This window comes from Brassica oleracea, chromosome C7 (assembly GCF_000695525.1).
Source record: "Brassica oleracea var. oleracea cultivar TO1000 chromosome C7, BOL, whole genome shotgun sequence".
Lineage (NCBI taxonomy): Eukaryota > Viridiplantae > Streptophyta > Magnoliopsida > Brassicales > Brassicaceae > Brassica > Brassica oleracea.
Window position 1 is genome coordinate 44,825,433 of NC_027754.1, and position 21,154 is coordinate 44,846,586.

The 21,154-nt window shown below is 36.0% G+C and overlaps 5 protein-coding genes across 6 annotated transcripts in view; 4 read left to right on the forward strand and 1 right to left on the reverse strand.

The window, feature by feature from the left end:
* LOC106306987 (bark storage protein A-like) overlaps nt 1–3,349 on the forward strand; it is a 5,992-nt gene extending 2,643 nt beyond the window's left edge. The window contains exons 4-5 of the mRNA XM_013743811.1: nt 1,282–1,515; nt 2,873–3,349. Of these exons, the coding sequence (XP_013599265.1) occupies nt 1,282–1,515; nt 2,873–3,238 (600 nt within the window). The 3' untranslated portion in view covers nt 3,239–3,349. The remainder of the gene's footprint in view (nt 1–1,281; nt 1,516–2,872) is intronic.
* Nucleotides 3,350–5,681: 2,332 nt separating this feature from the next.
* On the forward strand, nt 5,682–7,292 carry LOC106303626 (eukaryotic translation initiation factor 3 subunit A-like). The gene is made up of 3 exons (XM_013739914.1): nt 5,682–5,976; nt 6,286–6,547; nt 6,649–7,292. Exons 1-3 carry the CDS (start codon nt 5,790–5,792, stop codon nt 7,145–7,147), a joined length of 948 nt encoding a protein of 315 aa, XP_013595368.1. The 5' UTR covers nt 5,682–5,789; the 3' UTR covers nt 7,148–7,292.
* Nucleotides 7,293–7,494: 202 nt separating this feature from the next.
* LOC106304408 (protein tesmin/TSO1-like CXC 5) lies at nt 7,495–9,936 on the forward strand. Its single transcript, XM_013740817.1, has 7 exons — nt 7,495–7,973; nt 8,069–8,167; nt 8,333–8,510; nt 8,591–8,949; nt 9,038–9,132; nt 9,225–9,569; nt 9,664–9,936. The coding sequence occupies exons 1-7, from the start codon at nt 7,717–7,719 to the stop codon at nt 9,903–9,905; spliced, it is 1,575 nt and encodes a 524-aa protein (XP_013596271.1). The 5' UTR covers nt 7,495–7,716; the 3' UTR covers nt 9,906–9,936.
* Nucleotides 9,937–12,670: 2,734 nt separating this feature from the next.
* LOC106303780 (peroxisomal fatty acid beta-oxidation multifunctional protein AIM1-like) lies at nt 12,671–17,098 on the reverse strand. 2 transcript variants are annotated; one of them, XM_013740098.1, is made up of 19 exons: nt 16,921–16,934; nt 16,776–16,847; nt 16,341–16,420; nt 16,169–16,231; nt 16,030–16,086; nt 15,873–15,940; nt 15,707–15,788; nt 15,569–15,624; nt 15,201–15,503; nt 15,028–15,114; nt 14,726–14,900; nt 14,410–14,531; nt 14,145–14,308; nt 13,805–14,059; nt 13,615–13,736; nt 13,437–13,558; nt 13,211–13,359; nt 12,994–13,132; nt 12,671–12,907 (listed from the first exon to the last, which is right to left on the reverse strand). In XM_013740098.1, the coding sequence occupies exons 3-19, from the start codon at nt 16,345–16,347 to the stop codon at nt 12,875–12,877; spliced, it is 2,004 nt and encodes a 667-aa protein (XP_013595552.1). In that variant the 5' UTR covers nt 16,348–16,420; nt 16,776–16,847; nt 16,921–16,934; the 3' UTR covers nt 12,671–12,874. The 2 variants fall into 2 exon arrangements, with proteins under 2 accessions (XP_013595552.1, XP_013595551.1); XM_013740097.1 differs by lacking the exon at nt 16,341–16,420 and having other exon boundaries at nt 16,921–17,098.
* Nucleotides 17,099–17,838: 740 nt separating this feature from the next.
* LOC106303419 lies at nt 17,839–18,396 on the forward strand. Its single transcript, XM_013739693.1, has one exon. The coding sequence runs from the start codon at nt 17,839–17,841 to the stop codon at nt 18,394–18,396; it is 558 nt and encodes a 185-aa protein (XP_013595147.1).
* The last annotated feature ends 2,758 nt before the right edge of the window (nt 18,397–21,154 follow it).

The window sequence follows — 21,154 nt, forward strand, 5'->3', positions numbered from 1 at the left end:
TCAAATTTATAGTTGGTTTATTATTAATGTAAATAATCAAATATGTTATATTACCTAATTCTTTAAGTGGTTCTACTATGACTTGTTAATAGTAGATAAAATAGGACCCTAAATTAATAGATTAGATATAAGAATTTGAAATGATTAAAAATACATGTAATTTCTAACTTATTCTGTATTTCAAAAAAAGAAATTTTGCAAAAGTTATATTCTTAAGTTTGGCACTTATGAAATTATGTGATTGAAGTTTATTTAACGACATAGTGTGTTCATAATAGCAGGTATCTCTAAGTATAACAAAGATTCAATCAAGTTAGAGCAAATTAACATATTGCACGAAAATAAGGTGTAAAAAGAGTTCGTATCTAATCTATCTACTTAAGAAAAGAGGAACCAAACACATACATATTCTCTGTGTGATGATATTATGTCGATGAGAAACTTATAAATCAACTTAGAGCAAGTATCATCTTTAGTAAAAAAGGTCCAAATCAAAGTTATTGTATTGCTAATATAATTTTATATATACAGTCGGTCTACATTAACAGATTACATAGAACATAATTCGTTTGTTATACTTATAATAGAGTACATCCAGAATTAAATTAAATCGTGTTAATATATTGGTTTACTTTTAATAGATTTTAATGTTGGTTTAATGGAAGTTGTCCGGTTCCATTTGTAATAGCTGTGTGTTATATAATAATATAACAATCTTGAAATGGTCCATAAATTAAACAGCTTTCTAACAAACTTAAAACAGTCCAAAACTTAAATGACAACATTAATGGTAGATAAATTTAAGACTCTATTTTAATAGAGTAGATGTTTTTTTTTTGTTTCTAGCGTATTATAATATTAAACTTAATTGTACTAATAATCTTGACAGTTTGAAACTCATATATCATATATTCAAATATGGTTATTAGAATCCATGCATAGTTTACGACCTATATATATATCGTAGGGAAGACTCGTACCTCTATTGGACCAGGTTTCAGTATATACACTTGTGCCCTGTAATTTAAACGTTCAAACTTGGGGTAGTAGCTTTTGGGTTCTGTTCATTAATATCATTTGCACATGTTCAAAATCTACTATTATATATCAATAACAATTATGTGCTGGTGGTTAAACTAACTGGTTATTTTCTGTAACGATTCAAACTTTTTAGATCTAAATATACATATTTCCATATGTTCAAAAAATTCTTACAAGAAAAATTTGCTGGTGGTATAACATGCATATATCATTATATACTTACTCTACCTTTGGATACAGAGGTATGGAGCTGGAATAGACAACGAACTAGCTTTGGAAGGAGGCGGAGACTATACTCGGGAAATTGGTTATCTAGAGTTTGCCAAGTACACTAACGGAAGTGACAACTTGCTCAACAGAATTTGGTACCAGCCGGAAGAAATCTTTCCGGTCACAGGAACTCCAGAAGTCCGGGAACATGCCTTCTGGGTTCCCGTTGACGAGTACTTCTTGGATATTGCAAGCAAACTCGAGGTATGACTTAACTCACATATTTAGATTCGTTTAGTTGACAATATTTATAATTTATTTTTAGCCAAGTTACATACAGTATATATCGGCAAATATTTACAACACGTTGTAGTCCATTAAGTGTTTCCTATAGATGGATAGATTATATCAATATGTACACTATAACTATTTACTAATCCAACTTTATAATTCGGAAAATAAGAAAATACCAGATGTGTCCATACGTACATAAGTTCGAAAATGTACATATATAGATAAATACTATATAAAACTTTTGCTTTGTTTTTTACCTTTTAAGTTTTTTTCTAATGAAAGTATTCAGTTTGCCCAAAAAAAAAAAGATTTGTCATTATTATTATTTCTTTAGGTCAGAGATCTGTTATATTTGTATCAGTATAAATCTGACCAGAAGTTCAATTATTAGATCATGTACAATACTTTCAACACTCGCTTCTCTTTCAACACCCTCATTTTCTCATTTTAACACTTCACGTAATCTTCTTTTTTTGTCTACCTCAATTATTCAACACCCACTTCATTCTAAACCTCCAGAATGGTTTGTTTTAAAAAATTAAACACTCTATCCCACAACTTTTAATTTATATTATTTGTTTTTCTTACAATATAATAATTACATATTAATAATTAACTTAAAAACTAAAATAACATAAATTTTAATAATATTTATTTTCAATTATTATACTTAGCTTATTTTTTAAATAATACAAAAATAAGTATTAATAAAACAATTAAAATTAAGAATATATTCATTTTTAAGTTAGATTTTTACCTAATTTTATTTTTAAAAATACGAAAATTAATATTTTTAAAACAACTAAAATTAAGAAACTTTAAATACACATGATACAAACACACGATATTAAGAGTAAAAAAAAATATTATTAGGATCCATTTTAACAAAAAAGAAAGGTTTAAAACATTTAAACAGTTGCTTATAGTAAAAATGATGTTTCTTTTTCTGTATCTGAGAGTAGTTTCTATTTATAGATTAAAAAAAATCTTGAATTTTGATATAATTTTCATATTTTCAAATAAAAAATTATTATATAGTAAATGTATTCGAATTATTGGATTGAGATAAAAAAACAAAAGCAATATGCCCAACCAACCACATCGCTACACGTGGCACGGTGGCCCACAAATTTTTTTCTTTCCGCTGTTGAAACTATACAAAGTTTGTTGATACCACGTCATTATACACAGGTTTACAACACCCTAGTTGTATGGAATTAAACAGTTGAAAGAGGTTTTCAACACCCTCATTGCACATGATCTTACAATGAAATCATTGTCTTCTGTATACGTGGATTGATGATATACATTTCAAACAAAACAACAGAACACGAAGCTACCACAGTGCGTGAACACCACGTGCCTCCCTCGACCACCAAAGGTAACCATCGTTGACCATGGAGTGAGTGCAAGCGTCTTCGTCGACAACGCCGCTTACCGGACTTTCCTCCGCTCCAAATTCAACGCCACCGCGGTGGAAATGGAAAGCGCCGCCGTTGCTCTGATCTCTCATCAGCAAAACATCCCTTTTATCGTCATCCGTGCCTTGTCCGATCTCGCTGGCGGCGGCTCCGAGATCTCTAACGAAGCCGACATTTTCGGCAGCCTCGCTGCGGTAAACTCTGTGGATGTTCTTGTGAAGTTCGTTGGTTTGTTGCCTCAATACCGCGGAAGCAAGGTTCAGTCAGAATAATAAGTGTTGTCGTGTTGATGTGTATTTTTAACTACGAGCATGTAACGTTAAATAAGATGTATCTGCCTTGAACTTTTCTATTTCATGAATAAGAGATGTGTTGTGTTCACATATGACCGGATCTGAAATTTTAAAATCCATAAACATTTACTAAAAACTTTATTAACTTCTTAAAAATAATTTATAATCTATTTATGTATATAATTTTGAAAAACATTTGGAGACCAAATGTGGCCATGTATGTTATTTGGCTCAAAACAACTATAAACTTGTTTTATTTATATAGGGGTTTTAGGATTTTGATTTGTATCAGTGGTTTTATGTTGTAGTTGGTGACGAGAACCAAGTTACTCTCCTGTCGAGATTTGGATTTGACCCGATGAATGATAATTAATAATGGTATTAGGTAAGTTACAAAAAAAAAAAAATGGTATTAGGTAGGTGGAACACTTGACTCTTGCATTTTAATTTTTATGTAGTTAATCATCAATCACTCCTCAACCTTTGTTGTGTAGCTCGGGGAAAAGCATTTTAAGACTAACTAGTCCCATCATTATTGTTTGCTAGTGTTACAGAATCTTTAGAGCATTCTAGAAACCTACCACGCTTACATTACAATTTGTCTTTGAATACGCTTTATAAAATGTTTGAAAACATTCATAAAAGCTTATGAAATATTGTATCCTAAATTTAGAAAGCATTAAAAAAAAAATCGAAAACGGAACATATATAATGCATGGTACATTAGGGTATGTGATATTTCTATCACGGCCAGACAACTTTTAACTATACAAAACCATGTAGCCTCTCTTCTATTATATTTTTTGTTTTTATGAAACAATAGTCTGATTGTTTTATTACAATAACTAAATAAATAGATTTCAAGCTAATTAAGAATGCTACTGTTGGTGGTCAAATCATGTTAACCAAAATTCACTTTGTTTTCAGGATAATTTTACCATGTTAATAGGCGTAAGCGTATGCATTTGCAAAAATACAATGAACGTATAAGCAGAAGAATGTCGAATACAATGAACATATGATGATAATATGACTCAAATCTTAACAACCAAAAAGAAGAAAACATATGTAAAAATAACACGAGCCAATATATGCTTCAGTTCATATACTAGCTAACTTGGTTCTTCCCCGAATTTGGGCTACTTGTTTGAAAATAAACAGGCTGTCATTGGTCTTATATGGGCTTACATTGGGCTTTAAAATTATTATTAAATTATTACTAATGATCTTCGCAGTTTCAAAATTTGAAATTTTGATTTTAGCCACTACCCAATCGTCGTCTCGCTCACTCTCTCATTTCCTCTCTGAGATTCCGTCAATTCTCATTCGATTCCCTCTCAGAAACTCTCTCCCGATCGAGGAGATGTACCAGAAGAAGTCTCAGCTCGAGCACATCCTCCTCCGTCTCGGGACTCTACAAGATCTTCGACGAGATCCTGGCTTGGAAGTATGAGCATGATGGAGAAGCGATTGAACTTGCATTTAGTAAAAAAAAAAAAAACGAAAATTGAATCCCGAAAAAACTGGCTTTCCCATTTTAAAGATGTTCTCTGTGTTAAGGAATAGATTTGATACAAATAGTTATTACTCAATATTCTCTTCCTCTGTACATATAGAAACTTCCCTAACTACCTCGCTCTAGTTCCTTGCTCACACATTGTAGCACTCATCTTGATCAGAGGCAACAGAAAATTAGCTTCAGTGATTTCCTAAACAAAGAACTCATCGTGTTGTGTTGTCTCTCTGCCTCTCTGGTAATGGAAGACGGTTAACATTTACAACTGGAAAGTTGGTGTGAGCCTTTAGCTAGCTCAAGAGCTAGTTTTCTTGTTGCTCAAGCTAACCTTAACCCTATTTTTCATCTCAAGTTACAATGAGAAAAAAAAAATCTTATATTTACTCAAGTTTGCTTATTTGATTCTATGTTTCTTCATCGTTTATACATTTGATCTTGTATTATCCGTTTTATCAAATTTGTAATATTCATATCAACATGTGTAATAACCTCCTCTCATCATGGTCAAAGTTGATCCTTGAATGAGAGATAATGACTAATGAGGTCAAAGTTGATTGTTGAATGAGACATAATGACTAATGAGGCCATGAGTTTTTTTGGTTATTCAATTAACCAAATTACAGGATCAAATACTCAGTTCCGGATGTAGTCAACTAGTCATTGAACTACCATTTGAATTATCTATCATACTATTGCAATCCTAAATATCTTTTTGACATGATTGCAAATTGCTGCCATTGACCCTCAAAATGTCATAGAACTAATCATAATTGTGACTCTGAGTCAAAGAAGGAATGACCATAGCTTTGACTTGACTCTATGAATTAGTCAGTAGTACTAATATGTTAAATAATTAACTTAAGGGGTTGTTTTAAAAAGGGGACTAAAGTTGAGAGACCTTGAAAGCAATGAGATAAAACAAAACAAAAGTTTCCAGCAATCAGCAATCTCTATCGTGCGCTCCCAATCCCCCTAGGGTTTTTTTTCCTCCTCCGCTCGACAATCGGAGAGAAAATGGGTTCTAATGAAAGAGAGGATCATACGACGACGACGCGGCAGCATCACCCGCCTCACATTAGCAGTCTCGTCGTGCGTACGTCCGGAAGCAACGACGGAGAAGTTGACCGCCTCGCCGCCACCGGAGATGTCTCCCGTGACCGGCCTTCATTTTCTCGCTCGGATCGTCATAAGGCTGACAATGGTTCGTATCTCTTCCATCGTTATTACAATCTCCAGAATGGTTAATAGTTACGAGAATTGCTACTTAGGTCTTGTAGAAACAATGTTTAGTCTGATTTGGTTCGTGTCGGATTCTGTTGAAATTCATGAATATATCGTGTTTGGGCAAAGTCATGGTTTGTTGCTGTTCTGTCTTGTGGCTAGTGTAATAAGAATCTCATTTGCTACAGAGGCTGTATTGATTATGTAGCTAATAGTTCAGTTACATTCATATCAACATTCCACTTTTCTCTTGTTTGGTGAAAGAGTCTTTTTTTTTTTGTTTGTGTAGGACATAGAACTCGTCCAAGTTCCACCTCACCACCCCGTCGTCCGTACGAAGATCACCGACACGGCTCTGATCTAAACCATTCAGGTGCGGCGCCGCCTCGTGGGCGTGAGTTCAGCGGCAGGAGGGAATCTTCTGGGAGATACAGAGACTATTCACCACCACGCCATGTTAGAGGTGGAGCTGGTGGTCGTCGTTTTGATGGGCCTGAACCTGCTCACAAGGTGCAACCAAGAGATGGGGATTGGTACTGTCTAGATCCATTGTAAGTTTATCCTTGGCTCAGTTTGCTCTATATGTGACCTCTGCAGAACTTTCTAGATTTCATTTGCATGTATTGTTTTTTTTGTTTTGTTATGGATGCAGATGCAGAAACTTGAACTTTGCGAGGCGAGAAGTGTGTTACAAGTGCAAGAGGCATCGCTATGCACGTCCCAATAGTCCGCCACCGCCTCCCATGAATCTTTCTCCAAGAAGAGACTTCAACGGCTACAGGTCTTCTCCTCCACGTGGCTACCCTAGAGACTACCCTCCACCAAGACTTGACCATCCCACATGGAGAGACAGAGACCGTGACCGTGACCGTCTGCGTTACTCAGATCTTGAGTACCCTCCTAACAGAAGAATAGTATCTGACTGGGTTCATCCTCAACCACTCCCAAAACCTCACTACGAGAGACGACCACCTCTCGGTCCACCGCGTGGGGGAAGATGGGAACGACGACATTCAAGAGAGAGGAGCAGATCGCCGCCATTGAGAGACGGTCCACCACCACCACATCCAATGAGAGGAGGTCCACCACCGCTCAGAGATTACCGCCGTGACAGTTGCTTCGATAGGCGTGGCGACAGAGACAGGATGTGAAACTCTTACTAATGCAAAACTTTGTATGTCTTGGGAGTCCAGTTAGACGGTTCAAAAATTTTCCCTGAAAAAATTCAATGTGACCTTGTATTACACCTTAGATTCTTTTGTTCCATTTTTAAATATTAGCAAAACATTTGTGCTCTTTGTGCAAAAAAAAAAAGAAAATTTTGGGGCAAAATCAAAAATACGCTTAACCGTACGATCAGACTCCCATGAGAATCTAACCGTCCAATAAAATCTCTAGAAAAATTGAAATTTCAAAATATGTTTAAGAGAAGAGGGAGGAGGGATGCTGTGGAAGACGAAGAAGAAGAAGAAGAAGAACAAAACCCAAAGTATTTAACTCCTCAATTCTCTTCTTTGTCATCGAGAGAGATCAAAACCCTATCGTTCTCTCTCGGATCAAATTCAAAAGTCCCAAGCTTTAACAGCCGCCGAATCGGTTTCTGATTTCTATTTCCCTTTCCTAAAATAGAAATTCAACAAATCAGCTCAGAGATCACACTCAGAAAACCTAGATCCGTACCCCCCGCGAAAAAAACTCGAGATTCGCAGTTTTTTTTCAGATGGGTAACGCCGGCGGAGGAGGTAAACTCCCGCCAAAAAATGACGGTGGGTTTGGTGTCCCAGCGAGGGATCCAGCAACGCAACTCGACTTAACTGGTGGTTCAGACCAACATTCACTCTCTAAACCGGCTCCTACCGTCGTCTCTCCTGCGGCCGTCACTTCCTCTGTTCCTTCACCGGTAACAGTAACGACATCGCGGCTTCATCCGGTGGCGACGTCACAATCACAAATCCTCAACGCGCCAGTCAGGCTTCCGTAAGTCTAGTTTCTGAAAAAAAAATTGAAACTTTTGGTTTGGGATGATGACAAATGGTTTTTAAATTTTAAACCTTTTTTTTTTTTTTTGGCAGAAAGCAGGAATCTCCAAAATCTAGACCAAGACCTATTGTGGATGGAACTCCTCAAAAGAAGAAGCACTGTAACTGCAAACATTCTCGCTGCTTGAAACTGTAAGCCTTCCCACTCATCTTTAGGGACTAGCATTTATCAATACTTGTTATGTTGTTCTCTATGTGTGAACTATCCCTTCTTAGTTTTCAAGAGATGTGTTGGTTATAGTTAAGGATTGTTCTAAGCTATTGAACCTCCATAAACTTACACTATTATCTTGTCAGGTACTGTGAATGCTTTGCGTCCGGAACATATTGTGATGGTTGTAACTGTGTCAACTGTTTCAACAACGTTGACAATGAACCTTCAAGACGAGACGCTGTGGAAGCAACTCTGGAGCGGAATCCCAATGCCTTCAGGCCTAAAATCGCTAGCAGTCCACATGGCGTGAGGGATAAAAGGGTTAGTAGTTTAAGGATCATCAATGTTACTGATAAAAGGTGTTGTGAGATGCTTAAACTGTTGATTTTGTCCTTTTGCAGGAGGAGATGGTGTTGTTAGGGAAACATAACAAAGGATGCAACTGCAAGAAATCAGGATGCCTTAAGAAGTATTGTGAGTGCTTTCAAGCAAACATTCTTTGCTCCGAGAACTGCAAATGCTTAGATTGCAAAAACTTTGACGGAAGTGAGGAGAGACGAGCTCTTTTTCACGGTGAACTTGCCAACAACATGGCTTACCTCCAACAAGCAGCAAATGCGGCCATTACTGGCGCTGTTGGCTCCTCAGGCTTTGCTCCTTATCCAGCTCCTAAGAGAAGGAAAGGAGGCCAAGATATTTCCTTCAACCAAGCCACCACAGATACATCTCCAGCAACTGGTCCATCAAAGTTTGTATATAGGTGAAGTTTCTGGGGTTTCACAATTTATATTGTTTGATCCAAAGAGCTGCTGCATAACACTGACTTGTATGTTGTATTTCTTTTATAGGTCTCTCTTAGCAGATGTAATTCAACCACAGGATGTGAAAGCGCTTTGCTCTGTGTTGGTCGCTGTAGCCGGAGAAGCAGCAAAGGCATTAACAGGTGAAACTTTTGAGTGAAAAAACTCTGTATTGATGTGGTTTCAGTTATGTGCGTATTGGTTCATTGATCTTCCTTTGAATTTTACTTATTAGATAAAAGAAATGATAACCGGGTTGAAGATCAAACCGAAACTTCTTTAGCCTCTTCTGCACAAGAAAACTCACAAGGTGATGTCGAGATGGCTGAACCTGATGGAAACCAAGCTGATAAGTCTAGACGAAAGCCTCTATCTCCATCAACTTTGGCTTTGATGTGTGATGATGAACAAGACACTATATTCATGGTGGCGGCATCTGAACCTAATGGTTCAGTAGATCCCAGTTGGTGCAGAACAAACTCACAGGGGCAGTCACAGGATTACGCAGAGCTGGAGAGAGTGGTGTTAACCAAGCTCAGAGATTGCCTTAGTCGTCTTATCTCTTATGCAGAATTAAAAGGTACTGTTGTAGTGTTGTTTCTTGTGCTTCACACACCAACTCATTGAAGCAACTTTTCTTCTCTAAAGTCAGTTAAGTTTGTTGGTTTTTGCAGAATCAAAGCGTTCATATTTAGCAAGAAGGCATATACAGTCACCCCCAAGCGCAACCGAGACTGTGAAAATGGAGAATGGGATACAGCAAGCACCACCAATTGTGAATGGAGCCACTACTCAACCTACAGTCAACAAACCGCAGCTGTTGCAGCCGATGCAGACCACAACAAATACCTCAAGCACTCATCATCCGCATAAACCTCCAGCTTTACCGGAGAAGAAAGACCCTCTGAATCAATAAAGTACGAGCTGATAGAAACTTAACTATTCATTCAAAAAAAAAGAAGATAGAAACTTAGTTACAATTGTTTATTAATATTTATTTTATTTTGTGTAGTTTTATATTTTCTAATATTTTAGTTAAAACTGTTTTATGAGTTATTGATTTGTGATATTTTAATCTACTTGATTTTGCAAAATATTCAACTACGCTATGATATTTTTCTAAAATTCTAATTTTATTTTAATTTGGTGTAATGTCTTAGCGTTTGTTTGGTTATTTTAGTTATGCTTTTATATTTTATTTATTGTTGGAATTTGTGAGTTTTTGAAAACACACAAATTATTTATAAAACTTATAAAGTAAGAAAAATTCCAAAATTGAAAAAAATTACTGTTTAAGACTAGTCTATAATTTTTCTTAATGAATTTGATATTTTAAAGGAAATTTGTTTTTATTAAACCACATGTTTCAAATATAAGATAAATTATAGATATTTTTTATCATGTATATTGCCATTTTAATATTAGATATATTTTAATACATATAATAATTATTTTTCTTAAAGAATATGTTTTAATATAAAAATATTATATTTTATGTTAAAGATATTATCTTTTATATTATATTCTTTTTATTTATATAAAAGAAATTCATTTTTATTTTATTTTTAAAGGTGTTTTTATTAAATTACATGGTTTAAACAGAAAATGATATATATATATATATATATATATATATATATATATTAAAGATATTGTCTTTTTGATAATAAGGTGATTTAGAAACAAATATTAACAAAAAATAAAAGATATTAATAATGATATTTAATAATAAATTTAAATTGTTAAGATTATAGTTATAATTAACCATTCTAAAAATCAATATGCGAGCGACACATAAAAATACTGATTTTTAAAATAATATCAGAGATACTCAACCTATGACAGAAAATAATTTACCAGAGAACATAAACAACAAGCTGCAACAAGACTTAATAGTAAGTTGGAATCATGAATGAAACTTTTCTCCTTTTTAATTTTATTTTATTATGTAGGTTGTGTTAGCCTAAATAGTCTATTTTCTCTACTTTTATTTTGGGTGATTATATTTTCAAAAACGTCATATTGGTGTTCTAAGGTTTTCAATAAGCAAAGCGACATATAAATAAATTATATAAATCATATTATTAAGTTGTTTTCTTTGTTTAGTTTTTTAATATTTCTGAGAGCAACATAAACGTACGAAGACTAAAACATTATGGCTCAATTGGTAGCACTTAGATGAATCAAATGAATTGAAAAATAAATGAACATGTTTTCATTTGAGGAAATGAATTAAAAAAAAAAAGAAATACGATGAATGTTTTTCTTTAAAAAATTCCATTTGTTCCTAATCAAAATTTAGAAGGAATAAATGTCTTTATTAATTCATCTAAACATGAGAAAAAGAGAAATATTCAGTGGGACCTATATGTAATAAAATTGACAAAAAATTTCAATATGATTGGTATAAAATTAAAGGAACAAAAAAATTCATGATCATTTTTTCCTAAAATATGGTCACCAATTGGAGCCTATTAGAGAATGAACACACATCTAAAGAGCAACTCATGAACTTATTTTTTGTATGATAAAACTAGAAAAGTGTTTTGATAATTCATGATAAAAGGAAAAAGTTGATAACTATTGATTGTCAATTCTGGTAAATTGAACAATTTTTGACCAAAAAGTCAAAAAACACGAGAAATAAATTTTCAACAAAATTAAAAAGTTCAGATTTATGAAGTTCCTACAATACCAACAAAGATCATATGCTTTGTAACCACATACATCTAAATCTAATCTATGTACTAGCTATAGAAAAATTCAAAACTTGCAACATATTTTGTTTCTTTTGCAATTTTAGCTATGAGATTTATTACTCTTCACTTGAAACATTTCTTATGATTTGTTTGATGATGCATCATCGTTTTCAATCACGTCATTCCCTCTAATCTCAGATATGTTAATTTCTTGGATTCTTTTTTTAAGAAAATTCTAAATGAAACTTTGGAGATATAGCCATCATCAACCCTTGGATATAACATTAATAGAAGAAAACGAGTCATGTATTATTCATTTTCTTTCATTTATTTCTAAAGGCAATTGCGTGTATTGACATGTAATTAGATATTAAACACAAGTTTTTACTGTGTCAAGTTATTTTTTCCCCGTTTTTCTTTTCTCTGTTTTAGAAAATCTCTTCTTTAAAGCTTTTAGCTGGTGTAAATTTAGGATTATGATATATTGATACTAACATGTTTGTAAGTTTAGTTGTGAAACAACATTATTTATTATTTCTGATTATTACATAATTTTAAGTCACTACAAACACTTAAGAACATAAAACACTATTTGTATTCGAAACAATTATTTTATCCACCAATTCATTTCGCTAACCACTGGGAACTGATCGAGTGGCTCCATCGTTCCTACCTTCGTCTGATGTCTCGCATGTGCTTGTTACCTGAAGACGACATGTTGCCCTTTGCTCGTCTGGTCGTCGTGAGGAGACAGAGACTTCAAGACATCCTGGATGAGCTTGACTGCTTTTTCTTTTGTTTGTGAACTTGTCTAGCTGTGATTTTCCGGTTTGACTGTGCCATATTTTACTCGTATCAAACTCAGCTTTGAAGTCGGTTAAATATCCGGTTTGGAGATGAATAACTTGATACATCAATATAAAGTTGGTTTTTAAAAAAAACACTGATTAGTAAAACTTTTTATATGGATATGACCATGTACTAATCGGAACCGCGACCCTCTGTTGATGTATGAATTGGTTTATTTCCCTGTAAATTTATGTTGATGGTTTAATTATGAAACAACATTGTTTATTATTTCTGATTATGATTCATGAATGAACACCTTCACTCCTTCAGCCTCTCTTTCTTCATAAACTTATGTTATTTTGCTCACTTCTTTTAAGCTCTCCCTTTTCTTGTGCATTTACAGCCGAGACCTTGATGATTTCGGATCACTCTGCAGCCAAAAAAACAGAGTTACATCATGAATTAACACAACGCAGAAGGACTTAGTTGAGACTGTGATCATGAGGGGACTTTTACCAAAAGCATTCCTCTCATTGCCCTTTCCTCCAGATACTTGGACGGTTTGAAAAAGCCGCCATAAGTCTCTGATAATCTCTTGAGCCTTTCATATATGTACTTCGGTCCAACTGTGTCTGCCCAAAAAAGAACTCCACCGCTGCAACAAGCAAACAGAAAGGGCTTACCATAAGATATGATCATCACCATAACAAAGGATTATGCGTTAAGTCCTCACCGGTAAGAAGGAAAACTCATTCCTAGAACAGACGCAACATCCAAGTCTGAGGCTCTGATCACAACTCCTTCATCTAAGACACGGCACGCCTCGTTAACCACAGGGAACAAGATCATCTCTACAATATCTTTATCAGTTACTGTTATAGCCTGTATAACAAGGAAAAGGGATACATTACCAAATAGTAATACTACTTATGTTTGGTAAGACCTCTTTTTTTCTTTACCTTCCCACCAGGCATGATATTGGTAAGCGTCCTTGATTCCTCAACAACTGAAAGCACTGATGGATCTGGTTTTGGTTTGCTTCCTTTTTGGTATATATAGTATCCTCTCCCATTGATTTTGCCTGAAGCAGCAGATGTTACATGAGAAAATCGCAAACGCAATAGCAAATGACATTACCGTTTCGCCCGCTCTTAAGCAGAAGCTCAGTCAATGGAGACCTGAACATCTGGTCACCAAAGGCCTTGTCATATATATCCTTAGTTGCTATTGCAATACCGTGTCCAGCCAAATCACCTAGCCTGAGAAGTAACTTCGCTGAGTTAATCATACAGCAACGCATACACGCAAAGTAGAAGGATAGACATACTGGAAAGGACCCAAGGGCAAACCGAAAGAGGTAATAACATTGTCCACTCTGAACAAGTCAACACCGAGATTGACCAACGTATGTGCAGCTTGTGCATACGGAAAGAATGTTCTATTCACTGCAAAGCCTATGCAGTTTCCAACCACCACTGGAACTTTCTTTATGGCCTTTCCAAGCGCCATGAGATCAAGAATCACTTGCGGAGAAGTATTCTCTGTACGGACTATCTCTAGAAGTGTCATAATATGCGCCGGGCTGTTAGATAAGGCAAACCTTTGTTAGTTACATTTAATATACGAAAAGGATAAAAGTATTAGTGACATTGAAAGTGAAGAATGACCTGAAGAAATGTGCGCCAACAATGCGATCTTTTGAGTTAGTTTTTTCTCCTATCACGTTGAGGTCGATGGTTGATGTATTGCTCGCCAATATGCAATGTGATGGACATGCCTCTTCGATTTCTATGAATATCTTCTGTTTCAACTCAATGTTTTCAATCACTGCCTGAAAAATGATACCAGAAGCAGTGGCTTATGGTCAGAGGGAGTATTTATACTAACTAGATTTTGGATATAACTGAAACCAAAGAGAAGGCAGAGAGAGACCTCTATGACCATGTCCACATCTTTGAAATCTGTGTAGTCTAGTACTCCCTTGAGCAAAGAAAATGCCTTCTCTGCTTTATCTTGTGTCAGTTTTCCCCTGGACACCAAGCTATTGAGATTTGCTGTTACAAGAAAAGAAAAAATATGAATAAACTATATAATCTGTTATTCCATCATAAGGTATGCATGCTTCTTTTGGCTCAAAAACAACTCACTGATGTGTCTATACACAGCATTTCATCTAAGAACACCATTTTATATTGTTGGTCTGACCAGATAGATACTCAAATGGATATGGTCTGGATAAGATGAGAACCTTCAACTGAGTTTATTCCCTTCAGAAGGTATTCTGAGTTTATTTCTTTGAGCACAACTCTTATATTGCTTAAGAGTAGAGCAGTAGTGATGCCGGAACCCATCAGACCTCCACCAATAACTGCAACTTTTTTCATTGGTCTCGGTTTCAATCCAACGTCAGTTACATTAGGCACCTGACAAGTGGTTAAAAAGATGCCAATGATAAAGGTTGAATGTGGAAAACTAGAAGTACTAGAAGCCGCAAACTCAGTGCAACTTAATCCTAAGGAAACTACAGCTAAAAGGTTTGGTCAATCTCACCTTTGATATTGCACGCTGTGCAAAGTAAACATGAACAAGCGCCTTTACAGTGTCTGACGGTATTAACTGCTTGAAAACTTCTCCTTCCTGCATAGTGGATCAATGAACAAGATCTCAAATGTGCACAAACTAGTAGTAATACAGTGAGCATCAAATCCTATGGAAAAGTTTACCTTAAGAATCCCACTGTATCCGCCATGGATGATTCCTTCTTCAATCACATCAATGCAAACATGGTGTTGAGGCATATTTGGGGCTATTTTCTTAGCTAGTTGTCTTGCGTTATTCAATATAGCACGAGCTTCAGATAAAGAACCAATCTTGTCCGTCCTGTATAGTGAGCGCAAAAAGGGTTTTCGTTCAAGTGCAATGTCTAGAGCCCACTTTCTTGACGTGCTCAACAGATCTCCAGGAGGCACCAAAGCATCAATGAGACCCAGTTTATGCCCCTCCTCTGACGATATCGACTTGGAAAGCTACAAAAAAAAAAACTTAGCCAAGCAAATCATACTAAGGGAACTGTTGGTAAGTGAGTCCATACCAGTATCATATCAATTGCTTTAGCAAGGCCTACTAGTCTAGGAAGACGTTGGGTTCCTTGATACACAAAACTAGCTTGGTTATTGAATGGTATCCATTGATAAAACAATAAGATGAAGCTGAACAAACAAATCTTTACCTCCAAAGCCTGGAATAAGTCCAAGTGTCAGCTCCGGTAAGGTTAGTTGAGCTTTAGGAGCAGCAACACGAGCATGAGACGCCTTAAAAGAATTTCGAATGACAGAATAATCAGCACAACAACATTAGAAAGAAGAGGAGATAAATAAACTTGAAAAGTCTCACACCAGTGCCAGTTCAAAACCACCACCAAGAGCTACTCCTTCAACTGCAGCAACAATGGGCTTCCTAGAGTCTTTGATAAGCAGCAACCAGTATCAGTATAACAGTTGCAGGCTAATCTTATTGAGAATTCAAAGAAAAATAGTCTGAAACTAAAGTCACCTTCCATCAGCGTGCCCACAAGATCAAAGGATATATCAGGCATAAGCGACATATCACCTGCCAAGAAACAAGATTTGTCAATACACAGAACACAGCATGCTTCAGGCTAAAAAAAAACTAAGAGAAGAAACTTTGGTACCAGTCTTATGAACTTGGTGGAAGATATTAAGGTCAAAACCACCAGAGAATACTCCACCTTTCCCTGAAATGATCAATGTATTCAAGGACACTAATCAAACTAAAAACACCAAAGAATAAAAGGGATTGAAAGTGGCAAATCCTTAGCTTAAAGAAAGAAGACAGAAGGCTACCACACATGATCCAAAACTAACGAGCCACACTAATCAAAACGCATTCCTAAAGAGATGAACGCTATACAGTCCATATTTCCCTGAAATGATCAAGGACAGTAACACCAAACTAAGATATGAAAAAAGGATTGAAATTCACGATCTTTATAAGACTACTACACATCAGGGCCAGCCCTAAGACTTCGAGAGCTCTAGACGATTTAATAAAGATTTCAATAGTTTAGAGACCTAATTTTTTTTTTACAAATTTGATGGTCTATGCATATATAAGTTTTTTAAAAGAGGCGTGAGTCACGAAAGTTTCATCCGGCTTGGCACAGACCACCGGCCATGCTACACATCACATAAAACTCAATAACCCACACACTAAAACCCATACAATCCTTCAAAATCTAAAGATAGAAGCTCAAAGTTTCAATTTTTTGTTTTATTTACCGGTCAAGACGATGGCCTTAACATCACTCCTCTTATTAGCTTCTTGAAGCTTCTCATTCCACTCAGAAAGAACTGAAAGATATATAAAAACCAACCCAGCTCAGTAAAAAAGTCAACGATCCAAAAAGTTTGAGGTTTTTGGTACTTGGGCTGGACAAAGAGTTAACAGGAGGGTTCGAAATGGTGATCACAGCAACACCATCTTCCCCAACTTCCATCGTCACTCCATTCTTCTTCGCCATTGCTTACGTTTTCTGATGAGATTCGGACCCTTTTGAGTCAAAGATCAAATCAGGCGTTAACGTTGGAAAAACGTGATTCTCGTTCCTTAACTTCTCTATTTATCTTAACCAATCAAATCAACTACATAGTGTAATCATCGCTCTTATTTAAATTATAAAAAATTGCCATGAGTTACTTAATTAATAGTGAGTTACTTAATTGCCGCCAATATAATGAACAGAGTAGTATTATATATTAGCTAATAAATACAATTTTTAAATTTAAAAGACATGTAAACAATGTTCTTGTGAGATATTTTAACCAGATCATGTTCTTGCTCTTCCTACAAATGTTATTTTCTTCTCTTTAATTTTGGATAGCACGCTGACAGAGGTTCTAGGCTTTTAGCATATGCATGTGTAAAAACAATATTTTTATATATGTCTATATCATTAGCATAAAATCAATATTTATATACGTCTATATTGCCAAGATTTTATGCAGAATAATGCTCTAGCAGTTGGAGAAACGCTTGTAAAAAGGGGAATTACAGCGGAAGGAAAATGCAAGAGATGTGGTGACATAGAATCAGCTTTCCATGTGATGTTCACATGCCCTGTCGCAAAACGAGTGTGGAAACTCGCCCCTGCTTTGTTTGTTCCAGCCCCGGAGGTGTGTGATTCAATGGAAAATCTACTCAAAGGCTGCATGAAAATGACCAACCTCCCCCCAACTGGACTAACTTCGCCCCTCTACCCGTGGATATTATGGATTCTGTGGACAAGCAGGAATCAATTCATGTTCTAAGATAAGTCTTTTTCCAAATCAGAGATGTTAATGAATGCACTTAAGCTGGCAAAGGAATGGCAGTCTGCCCAACCTCAGCACAAAGTTAACTCTGTTTCGCCCAAAGACTGTCAACCACCGAACCAGAAATCACTACCCTGCAGGTCCTCAAAACGCTCTTCTCATCTTTTCAGACGCTGCTTGGAATAGCACCACCTGTGACAGCGGTTTGGGATGGGTTGCCACTGATATAAATGGAGCTGTAAGTTTCCAAGGGTCATCGAGTCGCCGTTATGTTGCATCAGTCTTGGTAGCTGAAGCACTGGCTCTAAAATCAGACCTACAACAGGCTGTTTCATTGGGGTACAAGGACGCAGTCTGTTTATCAGACTCTCGCTGTCTATTTGGCCTCCTCACAGGAAACTCTTCTGTGATCTCAATTCAAGGACTGCTCCATGACATCTGCGCGTTGAGCAGTTCCCTCAACTCTATCTCCTTTAAGTTTATCTCTCGAGCTTATAATTCTGCTGCTGATTGTAGTGCGAAGAATGCTCTGTTTGTACTTTCTAACTCACCCAGTGGGATGAGGAACTCTTTGGCTGATAACGTTTAATATCTAATGAAGAATGGTTTAACCAAAAAAAAAAAAATAGACGTTTTTGGAATATAAACAGTAGCCATTACAAATACTTTTTACAGACTGTATACTTATATTAATACTTTACAAATTATAAAGAGAAAAAGACAAAAATAGCACTAAATCAAGTTTATCTTCCCAAACTAGCACTCAAGGTCAAAAGTCACAAAAATAGCACTTAATGTTTTATCAAAAGTCACAAATTTAGGGTTTAGAGTTAAAAGGTGGGGTTTAGGATTTAGGGTTTAGGGTTTAGGGTTTAGAGTTTAGGGTTTAGGGTTTAGAGTTGAGAAATGAGGTTTTGGGGATAAGATTTCAAATTTTGAAAAATAAAAAAAATTAAAATTTTCAAAGGATAAACTTAGAAATGTGCTATTTTGGTCATTTTAGTTTTTGAGTGCTATTTTTGTGATATAAACTTCGAAATGTGCTATTTTGGAGATTTGCCCAATTATAAAATCATGGTTTATATATACGTAATTAAATGACTCTAAAATTAATATATTTTTAACAAGGGGGATTGTAAAGTACAACCGCAGTTAGATTTTCCGGGAACTTTGGGATCGTCAAAACATTTTCCAACTCCGTTCTGCTGACTATAGCAATTGTAGCAATGTGTTCGACAATTGCTAATCTGACAAAAAATGGCTGCATCAATCGTCTTCTGACATCGCTTTTGTCCCATACTATTTTCTTCTACTATTGAAAATGCTACACAATTAAAAAATTGTTTATGATCATAAACATAATTGTGGTGGGATTATTAAAGTCATATATAACTATATAATGTATATATAATGTATTATCCATTTGAATATATTATCATAGTAGAGGTTAGATATTATTCTACTTTCTTTCTTTTTTTGTTCAAACCAAGTTTTAATTAGAAATTTAAAAGAGTTTTTCTCCACAAGGAGAGTACATCAAAGCCACTAAGGGCTGAACAAACCAAACATAAATTAAGCAAAAGATAGATTGACGATATACAACATTACAAGAGACCATAAAAAATCAAAAGATCTCATAATCTTCTTGAATAATTGCATACCGTGTAACCTCAAAGGTCACAAACACTGCAACAAAGGCAACAAAGGCAGAGAAGAGCATCAGCCAGGAGAAGATCCTTGCAATACTAGCGACGCTTGGCCATCCAATTCACTCCACATAGAAAGAAATATTGGGAAAAGAAACTGCTCCACAAAGGAATCCATTGGGTAATGAAATTCCTCCATAACCCGATTCACCGGGATAAGCGTATCAACGAGTTTTCCTTCAATCTGCCACCAAGAAAGATACATGAAATCACAGCACCAAGAGCTGGACTGAATACACTAAGGAGACTGCATACTGCAGTAGAAGATCGCACTAAGGTGACCTGAGAGTCATCAACAGGCATAGAGGTAGAACCAAATGAAACAAAGTTCATTGGAACATTGTAATCTAAGTCCATAACCGACAAATCTGGTGCTACATACACAACAAACCTCTCAGACCATTCTACAAGAGAACAAACTGAGATTGAGGAGAGGAGACAAACCAGAATGAACGGGGGAGTAAGCGAACCAACACAAGTGAGAGAAGAACAGTGACGTCTCCAAACAACAAGTCGGCTAAAAATCACACTGCATACTTCAGGATATAAACACTTAGAACCAAATATTGTGCCATCAACGAACACAAGGGAGACAACACCATCACTAGCCAGATTTGGAATGTTGAAAGATGCTTGAGAAAGGGTGAATGGTGTGTCAAATAGCCGATGAATGACGAGACTTAAGGAAGCGTCGGGAGGGTCCGGTGGTTCCGGCGGGGAGAGAGATTCAAACGGCACAGTAGCACACGACCACGGCGGCGGTAGATCTGGAGGAAGACGGAGTCGCAACGGAGAATGCGGTAGATGGAGTGGCGATGGAGGAGACGCAGTCACCACCGGAGCCATGGGAGAGGAGAGCTGCTTTATAGGGTTGGAGACTGAAGAACTGGGCTGAAGCTGGAGAGATCCATGGAAGTGGCCACACGGTGGTGGGTCGGGAGGAGGCCTGAAGCGCGACGGGGCAGGAGCAGTCCTCATCAGGAGCATGGCAGAGGAGAAGATCTGCTTCAGGAGGAAGAAGGCTGAACGGCGGAGTTAAAACGGATGAGATCCATCAAAGCGGCGTGCATAGGGACCTAGGCCTGAGAGGTTTTACCTAGCATATCAGATATTATTCTACTTTCTAAGATATTTGATCTACGATGGACCCTATTTCCATAGGTTTAAAGATATCTGAAGACAACAATACTGTAATTTACTTGACTTTTTCTTGGGTTCACCCCCTAGGTGAACCTTTAGGTTCACCAACCAATAGAAAGTTGTCATTTTAGATCTAGTATCTTTTAATTAAGGAAACAAAATAACTTGCCAAATTATATTATGTTTTTAAAATAAAAAAATAAAAAATTAAATAAATAAAAATAACAATAGTTCTAAAAAAAGATTATTTAAAAAAAAAATTTATTTTTAAGATTTAGAGTTTAGTGTTTAAGATTTATAATTTAGAATTTATCCAAATGTTTAGTGTTTTTCCAAGGGTTTAGGGTTTACCTAAGGGTTTAGGGTTTACCCAAGGGTTTAAGGTTTTCCCAAGGGTTTAGGGTTTAGGATTAGAGTTTAGGGTTTAGTGTTTTGTTGACAACATGTTTAGTATTTTTCCAAGGGTTTAGGAGTTTACCCAAGGATTTAGGGTTTACCCAA

Excerpts from the sequence above, each read along its gene's own strand:
- LOC106303626 (XM_013739914.1), top strand. The coding sequence starts at position 5,790 with ATGGGTTCTAATGAAAGAGAGGATCATACGACGACGACGCGGCAGCAT. Across the intron at positions 5,977-6,285 it reads TCGTCATAAGGCTGACAATG|GACATAGAACTCGTCCAAGT; the intron begins GTTCGTATCTCT and ends TTGTTTGTGTAG. Across the intron at positions 6,548-6,648 it reads TGGTACTGTCTAGATCCATT|ATGCAGAAACTTGAACTTTG; the intron begins GTAAGTTTATCC and ends TTATGGATGCAG.
- LOC106304408 (XM_013740817.1), top strand. The coding sequence starts at position 7,717 with ATGGGTAACGCCGGCGGAGGAGGTAAACTCCCGCCAAAAAATGACGGT. Across the intron at positions 8,950-9,037 it reads CCATCAAAGTTTGTATATAG|GTCTCTCTTAGCAGATGTAA; the intron begins GTGAAGTTTCTG and ends TTTCTTTTATAG. Across the intron at positions 9,570-9,663 it reads CTCTTATGCAGAATTAAAAG|AATCAAAGCGTTCATATTTA; the intron begins GTACTGTTGTAG and ends TGGTTTTTGCAG.
- LOC106303780 (XM_013740097.1), bottom strand. The coding sequence starts at position 17,017 with ATGGCGAAGAAGAATGGAGTGACGATGGAAGTTGGGGAAGATGGTGTT. Across the intron at positions 15,504-15,568 it reads AAGCAATTGATATGATACTG|CTTTCCAAGTCGATATCGTC; the intron begins GTATGGACTCAC and ends TTTTTTTTGTAG. Across the intron at positions 14,309-14,409 it reads ATGTGGACATGGTCATAGAG|GCAGTGATTGAAAACATTGA; the intron begins GTCTCTCTCTGC and ends ATCATTTTTCAG.
- LOC106303419 (XM_013739693.1), top strand. The coding sequence starts at position 17,839 with ATGCACTTAAGCTGGCAAAGGAATGGCAGTCTGCCCAACCTCAGCACA.